General features: G+C 36.5%; 1 protein-coding gene across 4 annotated transcripts in view; it reads left to right on the top strand.

Moving 5' to 3' along the window:
- Nucleotides 1–13,630, top strand: part of VPS13A (vacuolar protein sorting 13 homolog A) — a 121,294-nt gene that overhangs the window by 99,579 nt on the left and 8,085 nt on the right. For 2 of the 4 annotated variants that reach the window (XM_066989087.1, XM_066989086.1), the window contains 2 exons: nt 12,559–12,644; nt 13,289–13,412. In XM_066989087.1, the coding sequence (XP_066845188.1) occupies nt 12,559–12,644; nt 13,289–13,412 (210 nt within the window). Of the gene's footprint in view, nt 1–963; nt 1,602–12,558; nt 12,645–13,288; nt 13,413–13,630 lie in introns of those variants that run through there. The other 2 variants (XM_066989088.1, XM_066989089.1) reach the window with 2 other exon arrangements.

Genomic DNA, 13,630 nt, shown 5'->3' with positions numbered 1-13,630 from the left:
CGGCTCTTGAAATCCAGTTTCATATAGAAGTATTACCTTAACTAGAGCATAAACCTAATCATTAAACTGCATTGCTTTTTCTTTTTTTAAATTTTGTACATGTTTGCATTTGGGGATTTTTATCTGAGAAACCTTTAGAAAATTCTGCAATGTCATATGCAATTCCAGTTTTTCTCTGTTGTACGGTTGAGTGCAGTACCACTTTTCATTTATAAATGGGCTAATGCATTCCAATTAAGCAATGACTGTCATATTTTGTGACGGCAGCCACCATTTGAACGGAACAAAAGTTGAAAAACTCTGTTTCATATTAGTTTTCACTACTGACGATTCTATGGCAGAACTACCCTTTAAGAAAAGTTTTGAAAACTCCAAACAGTTCTCCCCGTAGACAGTCAAATCAGAAAATAATAAATTGTGTCATTTTTATTCAGACATTAATTTCTGGCATAGTATATTTGATGTCTTAATCCTGTTGTTCCTCAAGTGTAACGAGTTTTTTGGTTCTTAATATTTCTGATTCTAGAGATATTTCTTTGTCTTACATTATGCTCAGTGTTACATATCCCCTATGTGAAGCAGTTTGGATAGCATAATATTTTGCTGTGGGGAAAAAGGTTAATCCCCCAGCCCTCCCCCCCCCCCCCCCCCCTTTTATGTTACTTATTTGCATACAGGTCTGGTAACTGGCCCCAGCGCATTTACTGTGTTGTAGTACTTTCAGCAGATTACCAGATTGGATCTAAATAAAATTTCTTTTAGTGACTTAGAGATTCTGTCTGCTAACCAAAATGAATAGACTGTAGGGTGATTTAGTGTGCTTGTACTGTGCCCTAAACTAGGATGTGACTGCAGAATTACTGTATTTTTTTATTTTGCTTTAATTACAAAAACAAAATGTCAGCCAAACAAATCCTTCTAAACTAATACTTCTGCTTTCTTCTTCCCTTGTCATGCTTTCAGAAAAGACAGGCCTACAGGGAATGGACTAAGACTCACAATAGTAGTGATGATGATGACAGTTAGGATAATATGGACTGTAAGATGTACATGGCCTTTGTCACATTCTTTTGACTGTTCAGTATTAAATGTTGTCACTTTATTTCCTGCTGAGAAATTGGGGATGTCTGCTACTAATATTTTTAAAATTGGGAAAAAGAAAGGGGGGGGAGAGAGGGAGGCAAATAAAATGTATAAGTGCTAGACAAAGCAGCAAATATATATAATATATAACAAATACGTACAACAATAAAAAGTCATATATATACACAACTGGATATTAGGTGAAAATCGTACTGAATAATATAAAGAAATAATAATACCATGACTTAGAGTTTATTTACAGATGTGTTTCTATCAAGTGTATTTAATGTTTTTGCATTTGCAAATTGCCTTTTCCAGTTTTTAGTTATAATTTGCTAGATGGAATGCTTTTAAATGTGTTCAGTAGTACTTTACTGAATTGTACAGTCATGATTGGTATTAAAATGCTGTTTGACTGTTTAATATTCTATTTATTTCATATTTCAAAACTATTTTGTCTGCTTTTCTTCTTATAAATAAACACATTTAAATTATATCTAAAGTGGATTCATCTGTTCTCTTCCAACATTGTTGTTCCTGTTTCCTGAAACTAGGTTATGTCAAAACACTAAATGGCTTATGAAAGTATTTAATGATAAAATAAATGTATTTTGAAAGGGACATTTGTTTTACCACAATTTTTAAATGCTTATGTAGCATTTGGAATCCTTAGATATATGAAATATAAGAGCTTCTTTAGGTATTTTCAATTGTGACCACAAATGATTAGTTCTTAAATTAATATTTTTTTCATTCATAGCAACAACAACAAAAAGTCAAAAACCCACCCCAGATCTGAAACTTATGTACAATCATTGACAGCTTGAGAAAATGCCAGTACTTTTACAAGTCTGTGTGGTAAAACATATGCAACATGCAAAGAGGGTTTGATTTAGGTAGACATGGAAGAACACTAAATAAAACCACTGAACCGTGATGATTCTGTATTGTAAATTCTATAATAGCGCTAACTTCTACAACATAGCACTACTTATTTCTTTAAGAATTAAGTATTTATTCTGTATTCACTGGAAGGCTTGCATAATTTTCTTTTTTGTGGTTTGTTGCCAAGTTTACATTTTGTATTGCATTTTAAGGTGCCTTGCAAAAGATATTTATGTACCAGTAAGTAGCATATTAGTATTAACTCTTCAGCTAAATTAGATTAATTAGAATTTCTCTAAAGCAAAGGAGCTTTAAAATTATTTCATATTTATCAAAGATTATGTCACGTCTTTTAGTATCGTCTTTCATTTCTCAACATTCTGAAGGAAGAAGTATTAAAACCCGTAAGTCTCATTATTCTGGCTGTATGCCTTCAAAAGCTGATCTCTGGGCAATGAACCAAGAAATATACATATACATGTAACCTCCTAGACAAAAGAAGGGAAATCTCAGTTTCAGAGCTTCTTTTAGCTGAAACTACTCATGCTGAAGTCTGCTGCTTACCTTGTGTTGTTAGATAGTTTGTAATAGTGGCATCACAATTGGAAGTCATACAGGAGTAGATTAAAGATTATGTTAATGGCTGAAACACTTTGGGAAGGCTTTGGAATATTTTGGATATAAGTGGATATCCAAAATATGTTTGAAGAATGTAGGAAATGAAAAGAGGCATGCCATGCCTAAAAGTTGAGGAAATTTTAGGTTCAATTTTCTGAACGGTTACTTCTCTCTTTTTCCTAACTTTACTGGGTTTTTAGTACCTTGAGTATGTTATCTGAAGTTTTCTTTTTCCTTTTTGGCTTTTTAGCATACGTCTTTACTCTCTAAAATTATGTTTTTCTTCTATAGTGACCTGTCTTAAACAGTGCATATCAATTTTTGTAACGAAACATATTTTTCCTCACTCTAAAACACCATTAGATAGAAACGTAGTTGTTTTTTGACTTAAGAAGCATCCCTGAAAAAGCAAGAATTTAATTTTTAGAAATGATACACTTTTCCTATCAAGTTGACCTAGCTTTTTAGCTGTTTTGAATTTACAGTTCTACAAATCATTACAGAATATGGAAGTTAAATTTAGCATGAATGGTAGTATTTCTTGGTCAGGTATCACTACTTCAGGTTCTGCTGGATAAGTACCACTGGAATAAAATTGCCCTGGAACAAAGAAGAGTTTTAGAATGCTAGACAGGAGAAAAATAAATAAAAAAATACACGCTATATTCGGTAAATGTGTTCATATACCTTTGATTATTTTGTCTCTTTCATGATGTATAGTTGTATTTTTGAAGTGTCTACAATTACATATATATAATTCATTTCGTACAAGTTTTTATTTGTTTCTGTCACAAGTGGTCTTCTGTGAATATGTATAGTGGGAAAATAAATAATTTGGATTTAGGATAACAAAAATTTGATAATAGAATTTCATTTCTCTATCATGGAACAAAAACCTGTGAAAAGTATAATAGCTCACTAGTCATAACTGATGCATTTTAATGCACCAAAGATGACAGAGATCTTTTTAAAGGGATTTAAAGTAATAGATTTTTGTTGTTGTTGTTTTTAAAAACAAAAAGACTAACTCTTGAAATCTATTTTTTTAATTAAGTGTATTTTAATAGTTTAATTTTTGGCTGCGCATTTTTTTTTAATATTATTTTTCACGGATTAATTGAAGGAGCAGCCTTATGTTGACAGGCTCTGGTTGTCACAGGTGACACTGTAATACCTGTTGGAGGAATACCGTAGTAGATCATAGGCAGTCCGGAAGATTCCTGGAGTGCCTTGATGATAGCTTCCTTCTCCAAGTGACAGAGGAGACAATAAGGTACTCTGCTGGACCTCACATCCACCAGCAATGAGGAACTTGTTGGGAATGTGAAAGTCTAAGGCAGACTTGGCTGGAGTGATGATGAGATGGTGGATTGAAAGGTCAGGAAGGAGGATGAAAAGCAAGCTCACAACCCTGGACATCATGAGAGCAGACTGGCGTCTTTAAGGATCTGCTTGGAAGTGTCCTGTGGGATAAGGTCCTGGAGGGAAGAGAGGCCCAAGAAAGATGGTTAAAATCAAGGATCACCTCTATCAAGCACAAGAGCAGTCCATTCCAACAAACAGGAAGTGAGACAAAATGCCAGGAGGCTTTCATCGATGAACAAGTTGCTCCTGACAAAACTCGGAACACAAAAAGTGTACAGAAGGTGGAAACATGAACAACTAGCCTGGGAGGAATGCAGACACATTGTCCAAGCATCCAGGGATGAAATTAGGAAAGCTAAAGCCCAAATGGAATTGAATCTGGCCAGGGATATTAAAGACAACAAGAAGGGCTTCTGTAAGAACACAAGTAGCAAAAGGAAGGCTAGGGAAAATGTGGACACTGCTGAATGAAGCAGGAGACCTGATTATATAAGAAGTGAAAAGACTGAGGAACTGAATACCTTCTTTGCTTCAGTCTTTAATAGCAAGACTGGCCTTCAGGAATCCAAAGTCCTAGAGAGAGAGCAGGGAAAGGATTAGAGCAAGGAAGATATATCTTTGGTGGAGGAGGATCAGATCAGGGAATACTTAAGCAAACATAAGGCTATGGGCCCTGGTGGGATGCACCTACAAGTGCTGAGGAAGCAAGCAGACTGAGAGTGGCATTGCAACAATACAATCTGCGGTTGATCATGGTAACTGGGAGAAGTCTGAAGACTGGAGGAAAGCAAGTATCTCTCATGTTTTCAAGAAGGGTAAGAAGTACATGGCAAACTGTAATGATGCCAGTCAGCCTCACCTCAGTTCCTGTGGAGGTGATGGAACTACCATGGAAACCATTTCTAGGCATGTGAGGGAGAAGGAAATCAAGAATTGTCAGCATTGATGCACCAAGGGGAAGTCATGCTTCACCAAACTGAGAGTTGCTTTAATGAAAGCACCACCCTGATGGATGAGAGGAGAACAGTGGATATTGTCTTCCTAGACTTCATTAAAGACTTTGACACAGTCCCTGTGTATGATTCTCATAGAGAAGTTCTTGAAGTATGGGCTGGATGAGCAGGTGGGTATAAACCTGGCTGAATGGTTGAGTCCAGAGGATAGTGGTACAAAGTCTAGTTGGAAACACAGGTTATAGTGGACTACCCAAGCAGTCATTACTGGGTCCAGTTTTGTTTAACATCTTCATTAATGATCTGGACAGTGGGGCAACCAGAGTAAATTCACAGATGACATAAAATGGGGGAGGCGAGGCAGCACTGATGGACCAGAGGGTTGTACTGCCATCTGGAGGGGACCTCAGTAGGTTGGAGAAGTGGGTTGACAGGAACCTCTTGAAGTTCAGCCGTTCTCCATGAATTTCTCCGTAATCACCAGTGATAAGACCCGCGGGAATGGTGTTAAGCTGAGGCAGGGGAAGTTTAGGCTGGACATCAGGAAGAGGTTCTTCACTGAAAGTGTGGTTGCACACTGGAACAGGCTCTCCAGCGAAGTAGTCACTGCACCAAGCCTGTCTGAATTTAAGAAGCGATTGGACTGTGCACTTAGTCACATGGTCTAAACTTTTGGGTAGACCTGTGTGGTGCCAGGAGTTGGACTTGATGATCCTTATGGGTCCCTTCCAACTTCGGATATTCTATGATTCTATGATTCAATAAGGAGAAGTGGACATTCTTGCAGCTGGGGAGGAACAACCTCAGGAACCAGTACATGCTGGGGGACACACAGCTGGAAATGCAGAAAAGGCCCTGGAGGTCCTGGTGGATACCATGTTGAATGTGGGCCAGCAATGTGTCCTTGCTGCAAAGTTATCCTGGGCTGCCCTATGTGGAGTATTGCCAGCAGGCTGAGGGAGGTGATCCTTCCCCTCTACTCAGCACTGGTAAGACCAAACCTGGAGTATTGCATCCAGTTCTTGTCTCCTCAGTGGAAGGAAGTGAGATGTGGACACGCTGGGGAGAGTCCAGGGAAGGGCAACAAAGATGATGAAGGGACTGGAGCACCTCTTCTACGAGGAAAGGCTGAGAGAGCTTCAGCCTGAAGAAGAGAAGGCTCAGGAGGGGTCTTATCAACATCTGTAAATACCTGAAGGGAGGGTACAAAGAGGATGGAGCCAGGCTCTTTTCATTGGTGCCCAGTGACAGGACAAGAACTAAGGCAGTGGGCACAAATGAACATGAGAGGTTCTGTCTGAGCATCAGGAAACATTTCTTTACTGTGTAGAGATGGAGCAGTGGCACAGGTTGCCCAGAGAGGTGAAGTCTCCCTCCTTAGAGATCTTCAAAAGCTGCCTGGGAAGGGGCCTGGGCAACCTGCTCTAGGTGGCCCTGCTTGAGCAAGTGTTTAGTTTTACTCTTTTAGTGACTGTCATTGTGGTAACGTCCAATTCATGTGCTTCCTCCTTGCTGAGGTGAAGAATTGTCTGTGCTCCTTATCTTTGATGTTGTCCAGTACATCACTTTTATCTTTTGTCTTTTTTGTTTTACCAACTGAAGCTCTATAGACTTAAGTTGATATGGATAGGTATTATAGAAAGTTTCTGGAATCGTTTAAAAGACTAGTAATACTTTTCTTGTTAAGTCAGTAATACAATCTATAGACTTCTGCCAGAAATCACTGATTTTTGTCCTGCTAGTAAATAAGGCTGAAAGAAAGGCTAGTCTCATGCTTACGTTAAGTTATTAACAGTTCCACCATGAAATTAGTGGAGTTCTTTGTGCCATAGGTGAGTGTCTACTGAAAAACAAAGTAAATTCAAAACCTTTAAAAATTTCTTTTTAAATTGCCTTCATAGTGTGAGAATTTGTGAGGGCTTTTCTAAAGTACTGTATAGGGGCTGCTCCCCCAACCATGCTGCTGTGGATTTAAGCTTACAGAGAAGTTAATCCTTTATAGCAATTTGTGTATCTTATTATAACGGGGGGGAGGAGGAGGGAATGTTTGGCTTTCAGTTCAATGTACCTTTTTTGGTCATGAGTTGAGCTTCAGATCAAACAGCAGAATGTTAGAGTGATCAGATAGATCATACGCTTGCTTCTTGGTATTCAAACTTCAATCTGCCAAAAAGAACATCTGAGGAGTAGAAGAAGGTGTGATACTCCTTTCTCTCCTTCCTTCATGTCTCTTGGGCTTAGGTTCACATCAAAACTTAAACATCCATATCCTCTAAGATTGAGATTTTATTTCTTAAATTTATAGTTAAAGTTCTTTCCAAAATTAATAACTTCTCCTCTTCCTATATCATTCTGAGCTTTACCAGGTTCTATTCATGCATAGTATCTAGTTTTCTTCTCCCCTAGTTGAGTCACAGTTGTCATTATCTTTCCTCTCTTAGAAAGCTTGTTGTTTCTGGGTTAGAGAAAAGAATGGCAACCTTACCACTGGCACGTGCAACACTTGAATAACATTTCATTGTCATTGCCCATCCCCAAATAAAAGACTTGAAGATATTTACAGGCTGTTTGGGACTGCAGCTAACACCAATTCTTTAAGATGAATGTGTAAGCTTGTTTGACTTAGTTTCATTTTAGCTTGCAATTGAAACATATATACGTGCTTCATATGTATATATGGTAGAAAAGCAAGTAATGACTAGAAGTGTCCTAGGCAAAGTATACGCCAACTTGTTGTATGTCAGAGAATGTAGAAAATGGCAATCTTTTCCCCTGGTTTCCTACAGATCCAGTAAACACTTCAGATGCTACATATTGAAGAACCTTTGTTGTATTGGCAGGAAATACTAAGAACATCTAGATGCGGTCATCAAATGAAAGTGTAGATTGGTATGATTTCTCCTTTCAGGGCATCAAAAGAATTCTTCTGGTATTCAGATCAAAAATTGGCTGAGACATTCTGCCAGTTTACACAAGCAAACTATATTTGTGTTGTGAAGGAAAAACAAAGTTCTGAAAGAAAGATACTTTCCTAATTTTTATTGTCCTACATACTGTGGTCTTGTATCAAAATTTTAACGTTGACAAAAAATGTCTGTTGTTTTGAACAGAAATGTGCAGAGCTCAGATTTGGTGTTCAGCATAGCTGAATGGAATCTTGAATTTGGCCAGTAATAGACAAAAGCCTTAATTTTGTTTTTTATAGAGTGACATTGCACATTAGGATAACTGGAATGAGAAGATTAATATTAAAGGATTAATATTAGTTCTCATTAATAAAGGATAAGGAGAGAATTTTGCATAGCCGAAAAATGAATGTTTTATATGCTATTTTGTCTCTTTTTAACAACTTTTCTCCTTTTTTAACACATTTAAGCTAAATCTAACACATTACCTAAATGCTGTTTAGAATTAATAACATATTTCTGTGGAAAAGATTGGATATGTAGTAATACCAGATTAACCTACTGAAAATAGTAATTCTACAACTTTTAAAGCAGTTGTCCAATGATTTGAGCTGAGAGATGCGTTTGGTATTGTAGTTCCTTGCAGCAACAACAGATTGCTTTCACAACTCAACCATTTTGGACAGTAATCAGTTCCTGACTGATTTTGGCTGGGATAGAGTAAATTTTTTTCATAGCAGCTGTCTTTGTGCTATATTGTGGATTTGTGACCAAAACAGTGTTGATAGCAATGATGTTTTAGCTCTTGTTGAGCAGTGCTTACGCAGTATGAAAGCCTTTTCTATTTCTTATGGAGTCCCAACATCAGGTTGGCTGGGGTGCACAAGAAGTTGAGAGGGGACACAGCTGGTATAGCTGACCCAAACTGACCAGAAATATCCCATACAATATAATATCACGATAAAATCTGTGTGAAATAAGGAGGAGGAGGCATGAGGGAGAAGGATATTATGGTAACTGCCTTCCCTCTCCCTGGGGTTCCTACTAGCTCCTCTGGGATTGGTTGCCAGACCCAGTACAATGAAGAAATAGACTGGCAATCTAAAAGCCTTTAAAAATTTCAAGTTGATCTGAACAAGAGGAAAGGGTAACAGATTTGTTACTACTTTTTAAGTAGTAATGGTGTTTATGCTATTTTTTACAAAATTGGTTCAGTTCAGAGGTGTTCAGAAAAGATGTCAAACATTTCAACTTTTGTTTTTCATGTATTTTTTAGGAGAACTATGACAAGAATTATCATAGTTTTTATTTTTTTTCTCCACTACCAGCACTTTGTTTTTCATTTCTAACTTTGTTAAAGGCCTCTGTCCTTGCTTTCCAATGAATTAGGGACATGTGCTGTGATTTGGAGTCTTTCCAAATGCAGAGATGCCATGTTTGGACACTGAGCATATTTGTGTATTCTTCCCTGCATAGATGATCACATCTATGATTAAATTATTGCAGTGATATCTAAGTATTTGTACTACAGGTAAGAATAATTTTCTAAGGAGGGGATTCGTGCTTTGATTGCTTTGCATTTTACAGCTGCTGGAGACTTTTTTTCAACAGATTAATTCAACTTCCATGTGCAGTCAATGAATCAGAACATATACTAGTATAATAAGGTTATTAAGCCTTTTTAAATTGAAGTATGGCAGTTGTTTTAAAAATTAGTGCTTGTTTTCTTACAGTTGTGAAACTGATATCAAACAAACAATGATGTTAACTTCATAATTTTCATCATCGGGTCTAAGTTGCTATCTTTCTCAAAATGATTAATAACTAAATAATGTAAAATTATAATATTAAAACATATGTATCTATATTAAGGGATAAATTTTATATATCTTTTTATGTTTGAGTTCTATAAGCCATTTTGGTAGCCGTTATCAGCAGTAGATTGGTTTATCCCTCTGTGGTGTATTTCATAATGGACAGGTGCAAGGAATAGAGAGTTGGAAAAAAAAATGCAGTGGGGGTAGAAAAATCTAAAAATGAAATAAGCTTAGTCTGTATATGTAGTTACTGCTTGGCATTTGACATAGACACGTGTATTACCTTTGCAAATGGACTCTGAAACACATGTCCTGTGTTAATTTCCTAATTAATATCTACTGACTACAAAACTATAGAACACAGATGACAGAGTTTATGATCTTTGACTTATAGCTACCAATGAGTAGAAGTTCAATCTCAATTCAACTTTCAGGAAGGAAAGCTTTGCACACCACACACTAACAATATTTCTGTGCTGACTGAGTCTTTTGTTTGTGAATTTCAGTAGAATAAAATAGTTTCCATGGAATTTTGGGGACGTTTGAATAACTTCTGTATAGAATTGCAACCTTTGTGACAGTTAAGTAATGCACTTCCATAATAATTTTCTCACTTCTTCACGAGGGGAAGCAGAATGGGAGATGCTCATCTCTTTTCTGTGGTGACCATTGAGTGATAGGACCTGAGGGGATGGCATGAAGCTGCATCAGAGGAGCTTCAGGCTGGATGTTAGGGAAAGGTTCTTCACTGAGAAGGGTGTTCAGGCACTGGAACAGGCTCCCCAGGGCAGTGGTCATGGCAATGAGCCTGCTGGAGTTCAAGAAGCCTTTGGAGAATGCTCTCAGACACACGGTCTGATTTTTGAGTGGTCCTGTTTGAAACCAGGAGTTGGACTCGATGATCCTTGTGGGTCCCTTCCAACTCGGGATATTCTGTGATTCCAATTACATAGTTCTCGGTACATTATCAGTAAACTGAACAAGTTACAGTGGGGTGATGCGATCTGTCAAAAATTACCTACCAAGCTAATGGAAAGACAAAAAGAGGTAATTAGCTCTCATAAGTCCTACTCTTCCCTTTACCCTAATGCTGCACAAAAATTAAGAAAGTTATCTTGCTTTGATGCAGGAGAAAGAAGTTTAGTCTAATTTGGATGGGGAGGATCTTTAGTCTATTTGCTTTTTCTCCCCAGTAATTGCTGTTAATGGAAGAGAGATACTGGTTATACTTTGGAATATTTAGAATGTGTTTGGTCAGTAAGAGAAATTGCTGACTAAATTTGAGAACTTGTGCCCAAATCATTACAGAGTCCTGCAGATTAAATGCAACTGTGTATTGGTTACCTCTATTTAGCTATCCTTCCTCCTTCTGCACACCTTAATGCTGGAACATTATGAAGACAGCCTTGTGAGAGGTTTCTTTAGTTACTTTGTGATCAAAGCTCCTACTTCACAGGAGAGGCAGGAAGAAACTCAAATCTTCTGATGACAACCCCTAGACAAAGCCTGAATAAGAAGTTTTTAAAAGTCTTTCTAGAAGAGCAATAGACAAAGAAAACAGTTTTCCAAGCCCTTAATTACTCATTGCTTCTGCCTTTCTTTTTGCTGTATTCACACTGCTCTTGACACTAGATTTTGCACTAATAAACTCAAGCAATGACTTACATAGGTAGGCATGTGATCACTAGTTGTGGTTTTGCAGCCCAACAGGTTTGGGGAGAGGAAAGTAATCTGAATTTTCTGATATGCTGTTCATGTACTTTCTAGAAAGCTTTCTTTTAGGAACGTGTTACTGAAAGGTTCTTGTGTTCCATTCATGAAAGAATCAGCATTTTTGAGGGAAGGCATCATTTGTTGAAAAATGTTTGTGTGAAGTTATCTCCGCTGTCGGATTTCCAGTCTTAGTGTAGACCTCGTTAAATGTCCGTATCATTTTCCAGTGTTAATGAATACTCATTTAATGGTTTTGTCATTTTGACTGTAGTGAGATCTAACATACACGTTTTAAAATATTCCCATACATATCTGAAACAATATGTTTATAGTTAACTGTTTATTGAATCATACTGCTTTATACTAATCTATATTTACTTCCAATTTGTAACAGATAGGAAGCAGGCAGGCAGTTGGAACTGTTGTTACTCGTAACTGAGATGCACCAATCTTAATTTGGTCACTAATCTGATCACTCGTTGCTTGGAAAGTCAGAAATCTCATGGTTGCCTAGTCATGTTAAAATTATAGACCCTCTATTTTTTAAAAAAATACTTAATGTGATGTCATTGATACTTTAAATTTAATGACTAGTAAAAAATATTCAGCTACAATATTCACAGAAATTTAAAAAAAAAAAAGGATTAAGCAAGTTCAGGGGAAAATGAAAGAATATAGAAGAATGTTAAGCATTACCTTAAGTGTGTCATTAAGTATAACTGTATATATGGTAAGTGGGTTTTTGTAGGCAGTTAAGTATAGATTTAACCTAGGGCTAGTGACTCCGGTGTTTTGGTGATGATTCTATGTAAAAATTAGGAAACGAGTCCTCCTTAGTTGTATTTTGACTGTACTGATTTCTTGTGTTGTCTTTGAACTGTATTAGCAGAAGTTTGGAATGTAGCAATAGTATGTAGAAAACTGAGTCCTGAAATCTTTGGGGAAATTAAATTGTTCCTTGCCAGTTTTTGTTAGGGTTGATTTCTGTTTGCACAGCTGCATTTCCAGGGACCAAATAATTCTATATAATTATATATTATATAGCTGTCACAGATCTGTTAGTCACATTTTGACTTACGAAAGTAGTTTCTTTAAAAGTATGTGGTATATTCTTTGTTATAATTTATACTTTTGGGCGATAAATACATTTAAAACAAAAATTAATACATTAATTTTGTACTAGCATATTCAAAGCTGTAAAACTTCTATCTCTTTTAGAAAATTGAAAATGGAAGATTTGCAAAACTCAGATATATTGCACATGCTATGGTCAACAGTACAGATCTGTTAATGGTGACAAAGAGGTAAACTTTTGGCTATGAATAAGTACTTAAAACTCTATCATCAAAAATGTGTATGCCTTAATTCTTGATCAGTAACTAGGCTTTGATGTGTCTATCATTACAAATGTAGATACAATAATGATTAAGGCATGTCTAGTGTGCTTCTAATTATCTTATTCAACAGCAGCATTTTTCATTATAGGAGTAGGTTATTTGAGTGTCATAGTAATTTTGCTATTTAAGGAGAAAAAAGAATGTTGGGCTTCTGGTTTCTGTAACTAAGATGTGTTTTTAAATTTGGTTAGGTTGAAGTTAAAACTATGGGATTCACTTCAGTTAGCACTTTAAAGGAAAATGGATGATAAAGGAGTGGAGAATCAGTAACGTCTAACAGTAGAGTATCAGTCATCCTTCATAAATGAAAAGTCTTTACAACATTTTTTAGAAACACAGCTACAAATACTGTTATGCTCTTGCTATGAAACAATATTTTATGTAAGAGGACGTTCAAAATTCAGACTTTCAGAAAGCATGCTGTATAGTTATATATAGTTAGACGAGAACTGTATTGAAACAATGTATGGCTTCACTAGATCTACTGTAACTTGAAAACTTAAGTATTTTTACATTAATTATTAAATTATAATTTTTTTTCTCTTGTCTAGTGGCGTCTTATTTGTAACAAAAGGGACATTTGGACAGTTGACATGTGAATGGCAATACACTTATGATGAATTTACTAAAGAACCATTCATTGTTGATGGTAGAAGATTACGCATTGAAGCAAAGGTATATTAACCTGATCGTGTTTTGTTCTCTTTTTGTGTTCGTTTATAATATTGAACTTTGAACTCCTGATCTGTCTTCTAGTTGAGATGCACTTATAGGTAGAAGGGAGTTGAAATTTGGCATTGGGAACTTACTATCTTCTGACTGTTTTAAGCAGAATGCTAACTGGGTGTTTGATTATACCTCGAGTCCTAGGGATTTTATGTTGGTATGCACCG

The sequence above is a fragment of the Anser cygnoides genome, chromosome Z, assembly GCF_040182565.1.
Source record: "Anser cygnoides isolate HZ-2024a breed goose chromosome Z, Taihu_goose_T2T_genome, whole genome shotgun sequence".
NCBI lineage: Eukaryota > Metazoa > Chordata > Aves > Anseriformes > Anatidae > Anser > Anser cygnoides.
Note: the sequence above shows the minus strand (reverse complement) of the source record. Positions and strands in the feature narration are given on the sequence as shown.